General features: G+C 45.1%; 1 protein-coding gene across 1 annotated transcript; it reads left to right on the forward strand.

Moving 5' to 3' along the window:
• The first annotated feature begins 2,196 nt into the window (after window positions 1-2,196).
• LOC119289397 lies at window positions 2,197-3,891 on the forward strand. Its single transcript, XM_037568731.1, has 3 exons — window positions 2,197-2,310; window positions 2,389-3,304; window positions 3,575-3,891. The coding sequence occupies exons 2-3, from the start codon at window positions 2,464-2,466 to the stop codon at window positions 3,604-3,606; spliced, it is 873 nt and encodes a 290-aa protein (XP_037424628.1). The 5' UTR covers window positions 2,197-2,310; window positions 2,389-2,463; the 3' UTR covers window positions 3,607-3,891.

Consider the following 3,891-nt stretch of genomic DNA (forward strand, 5'->3'; position numbering starts at 1 on the left):
CCTCCGGCGGTGTACCGGGATGTGCAATGGTCTAGCATAGCAATGACATCAAAAAATGGACAATCCCTGAAAACATCATGATAGCTATCTTACGATCATGCAAAGCAACATGACAATAAATGCTCAAGTCGTGTATATGATGATGATGGAAGTTGCATGGCAATATATCTCGAAATGGCTATGGAAATGCCATAATAGGTACGTATAGTGACTGTTTTGAGGAAGATATAAGGAGGCTTATGTGTGATAGAGCGTATCGTATCATGGGGTTTGGATGCACTGGCAAAGTTTGCACCAACTCTCGAGGTGAGAAAGGGCAATGCACGGTACCGAAGAGGCTAGCAATGATGGAAGGGTGAGAGTGCGTATAATCCATGGAATCAACATTAGTCATAAAGAACTCACATACTTATTGCAAAATCTATTAGTCCTCGAAACAAAGTACTACGCGCATGCTCCTAGGGGGATAGATTGGTAGGAAAAGACCATTGCTCGTCCCCGACCGCCACTCATAAGGAAGACAATCAATAAATACCTCATGCTCCGACTTCATCACATAACGGTTCACCATACGTGCATGCTACGGGAATCACAAACTTCAACACAAGTATTTCTACAATCCACAACTACCCACTGGCATGACTCTAACATCACCATCTTTGTATCGCAAAACTATTGCAAGGAATCAAGCATATCATATTCAGTGATCTACAAGTTTTATGTAATATTTTATGACTAACCATGTGAATGACCAGTTCCTGTCATCTCTCTAAATAGATATAAGTGAAGTAAGAGAGTTTAATCCTTTCTACAAAAGATATGCCCATGCTCTAACAAATATAAGTGAAGCAAAAGAGCATTCTACAAATGGCAGTTTTCTATGTGAAGAGAAACAGGCAATCCAAACTTCAAAAGATATAAGTGAAGCACATGAAGCATTCTATAAAGCCATACTCAAAAGATATAAGTGAAGTGCAATGAGCATTCTATAAATCAACCAAGGACTATCTCATACCAGCATGGTGCGTCAAAGAAAGTGAAAACAAATTGCCAGGGGCTCTATATGGCCACACATCTGTCGCCAAACAAAAGCCCGAATAGCTTTATAGCACAATTCGGTGTCCTGAGCTCGACATTATATGCATCGGCTTCGAATCTTGTCTTTGTTCAATAGTTGGGTTGCCTGGCTCCTGTGTTTGCTACCTTATGTTCCGTTTGTTCGGCTAGGGTAGTAAAGGAAGAAGTACTGCGATTGTGTTTCCGATTCGTCCGGTCAAGCACCTCAGTAGAGAAAGCCGAAAACTGACTGCCATGATGCGGCGAGAGCTGGTCAGCTTCAGCGAAGCCAGGACGTTTCAACTTCACCTCACCTTCTGCCATTCCGCCATTCATCTCTTCCATTCTGTCATTTTTTTCTCCTTCCGCGATTCATCGCAAAACACTTTTAGCCATTTCGCGCAGCACACGTTCACACATTCTGTCATTTGCAGCACACCTTCCGCCATTCGCAGCACACCTTCCACGCTTCCCTACACCACGTCAATGTACTGCACGGGGAGTGCGGATGCTGGAACCGGCTACGATGGTGCTGCAATTGGCACGCTGTGAAGCTGCAACTAGTAGCGGCAATTGCTACGTTCGGGCATGTACAATGCATAGCCCCAGGATGATGCCTCGCATGTCATGTAGGATCGGATATCATGTAAAATAGGTTCGGGTAGGAAAACGGGATCCTCTACAGGAGGCGTATGTTTGGAGAGAAAAAGTGTAATCCGGTGTCAAAAATTGAAAAGTTTGAAGTGAAAAGTAGAAATGCATGTGCACTATAGTCTTTATTTATTTTTTCTTAATGAGGCCCACTAGTTGTATCTTGCATTGGAAAGAAGAAATAAAGATAGATGCCTCAAACTACCTTTTATCATGAGACATCTACATCTATATGCCATCATTGTACATGCCCTTATGTGTCCCACGTCTCTCTCAACGTTCGCCAGCGATCACGATCCTTATTGTTAAATCTAAACACGGTCAACGAGCCAGCATGTGATCGACTGCACCATAAAATTAGAAATGATATGAGAGAGAGACGTGGTGCAGGAGAACAATTATTCTGAAGGAAGAAGAATTATTTCTTCCTAGTCTAATCCCAACCTCTAATGTGCCCCGTCATGTCCTCCTCCCCTCCGCGGACCCGGTAGCTAGCTCTCCCGTACGTAGGCCATCTCTCCGCCCGTGACCACCACCAAGAGGCGTCCCCGGCAGAGATCAACGACGGCGGCAGGGGCGCTTCCCGACGTCTCAACTCTCAAGGTGAGTCTTCTCCACTGAATACTCCCTCCTCTTCCTCCTTCATTTCTCTGATTTATCTTTCTGCTTCCGTTCGAACAGACTGAGGGGAATTCCGTACGTGACAAGTAACCCGCCCACATCCATCTCAATCCTTCCTACCCTCCACCAACAACCATGTCGACGCCTCCGATTCCAGCGACGAGGCCTGCACCGACGAGGCCTCCACCAACAACCATGTCGAAGACTGAGGTGAGTCTTCTCCACCAGCGACGAGATACCTGGAGAAGCCCGATGGATGCTGTGAGCGGCTGTGACCACCGCTTGTGTGACGGGGGGCCCGTCCGTGTGGTCTTTTTCACGACGGGCGACGATGATGGTTGTGTTGCACACGTGTCCGTCGCGTTGCTGGAGATGGATGATGCGTGGAGGGAGAGCTCTGATCTTGATCTTGAGCTTGAGTGGACCCTGAGCACTGGTCTTGAACTTGAAGCTAGGCATGCATTCATTCCGGAAATACTGCCCCCTGTCCTCATCAAAGACGCACTCTACTTCATGCTTTCCATTGTTGATGGTGTTCGTGACATGGCTATTCTCAAGTACGACATGGCCTCTGATGGCTTGTCATTGATTGATCTACCCGACGTGCGCTCTAATGGCTTACCGCTCAAAGACCATTCCTTTATCCCCATGGCCATGGGGGATGGCAATTTGGGGTTTGCACAAGTGGACGGGTTAACCCTCAATCTATGGTCAAGCTCAATCCAGACGGGTGTCGAGGGCCTTGCGTCATGGACTCAGCATAGAGTTGTCGATCTCAACAAGAACCTTCTCCCTATTCGGAATCCCAAGCAAAGTCTTAGGCTGATTGGATCTGTGGAAGGCAGTGATATCATTTTCGTGACTACAGACCTTGGCATCTACCAGATTAGTCTCATGTCCCTCGGGTGGAAGAAGCTATGGAAGAGCGAGAAGTTTAGTGCTTTGATTCCGTACATGAGTTTCTACAATCCACAAGGTATATTTATATGTCCATTTGTTTCTGATTTGGTAACAACCACCCTTAAATAATAAGCCCTCTGTTCCAAAGTAAGTGTCGCTCTCAAGTATTTTACACCTAGCTATATTTGATGTTTAACCAGATGAAAATTTATATTTGATGTTTTTAATTTGTGATAATGTATGTGGGCTCAAGAAAACTTTGAGCGCTATGTACTATACTTGAATTTTACACCTAGTTATTCTTATGAAGGGGTATGGAATCACACAAATAAATCTACATTTGCAGAGAGGATCAACCCCTACGATGAAGCTCATTGATGGCTTAGTGTTGAATGTGCTTAAGAGCAGAAGGCCAATATCATCAATTGGAAAAATGACCACTTGAAGGGGCAACGTGGTCTCGTGATGAATTATGCACTATTAATAGCTGGTTTGGTGCGATGGTGTTTGTTTTGTCATTTTGTTGGTAACTTAGTCGGCCAGCATAATAATTCCCGGTGTTAAGTGGCATGCGTAAGCGGGTGAAGGGATTATCTTTGTAATGAACCTACTAGTTGTCACAGGAATTGACAGAGCTAACCGACTTCCTCATAATTGAAATGT

Source organism: Triticum dicoccoides, chromosome 4A, assembly GCF_002162155.2.
Source record: "Triticum dicoccoides isolate Atlit2015 ecotype Zavitan chromosome 4A, WEW_v2.0, whole genome shotgun sequence".
Lineage (NCBI taxonomy): Eukaryota > Viridiplantae > Streptophyta > Magnoliopsida > Poales > Poaceae > Triticum > Triticum dicoccoides.

Bases quoted from the DNA above. Each gene is read 5' to 3' on its own strand.
- LOC119289397 (XM_037568731.1), top strand. From the start codon at position 2,464: ATGTCGACGCCTCCGATTCCAGCGACGAGGCCTGCACCGACGAGGCCT. The intron at 3,305-3,574 runs GTATATTTATAT...CTACATTTGCAG, and splicing joins GAGTTTCTACAATCCACAAG to AGAGGATCAACCCCTACGAT.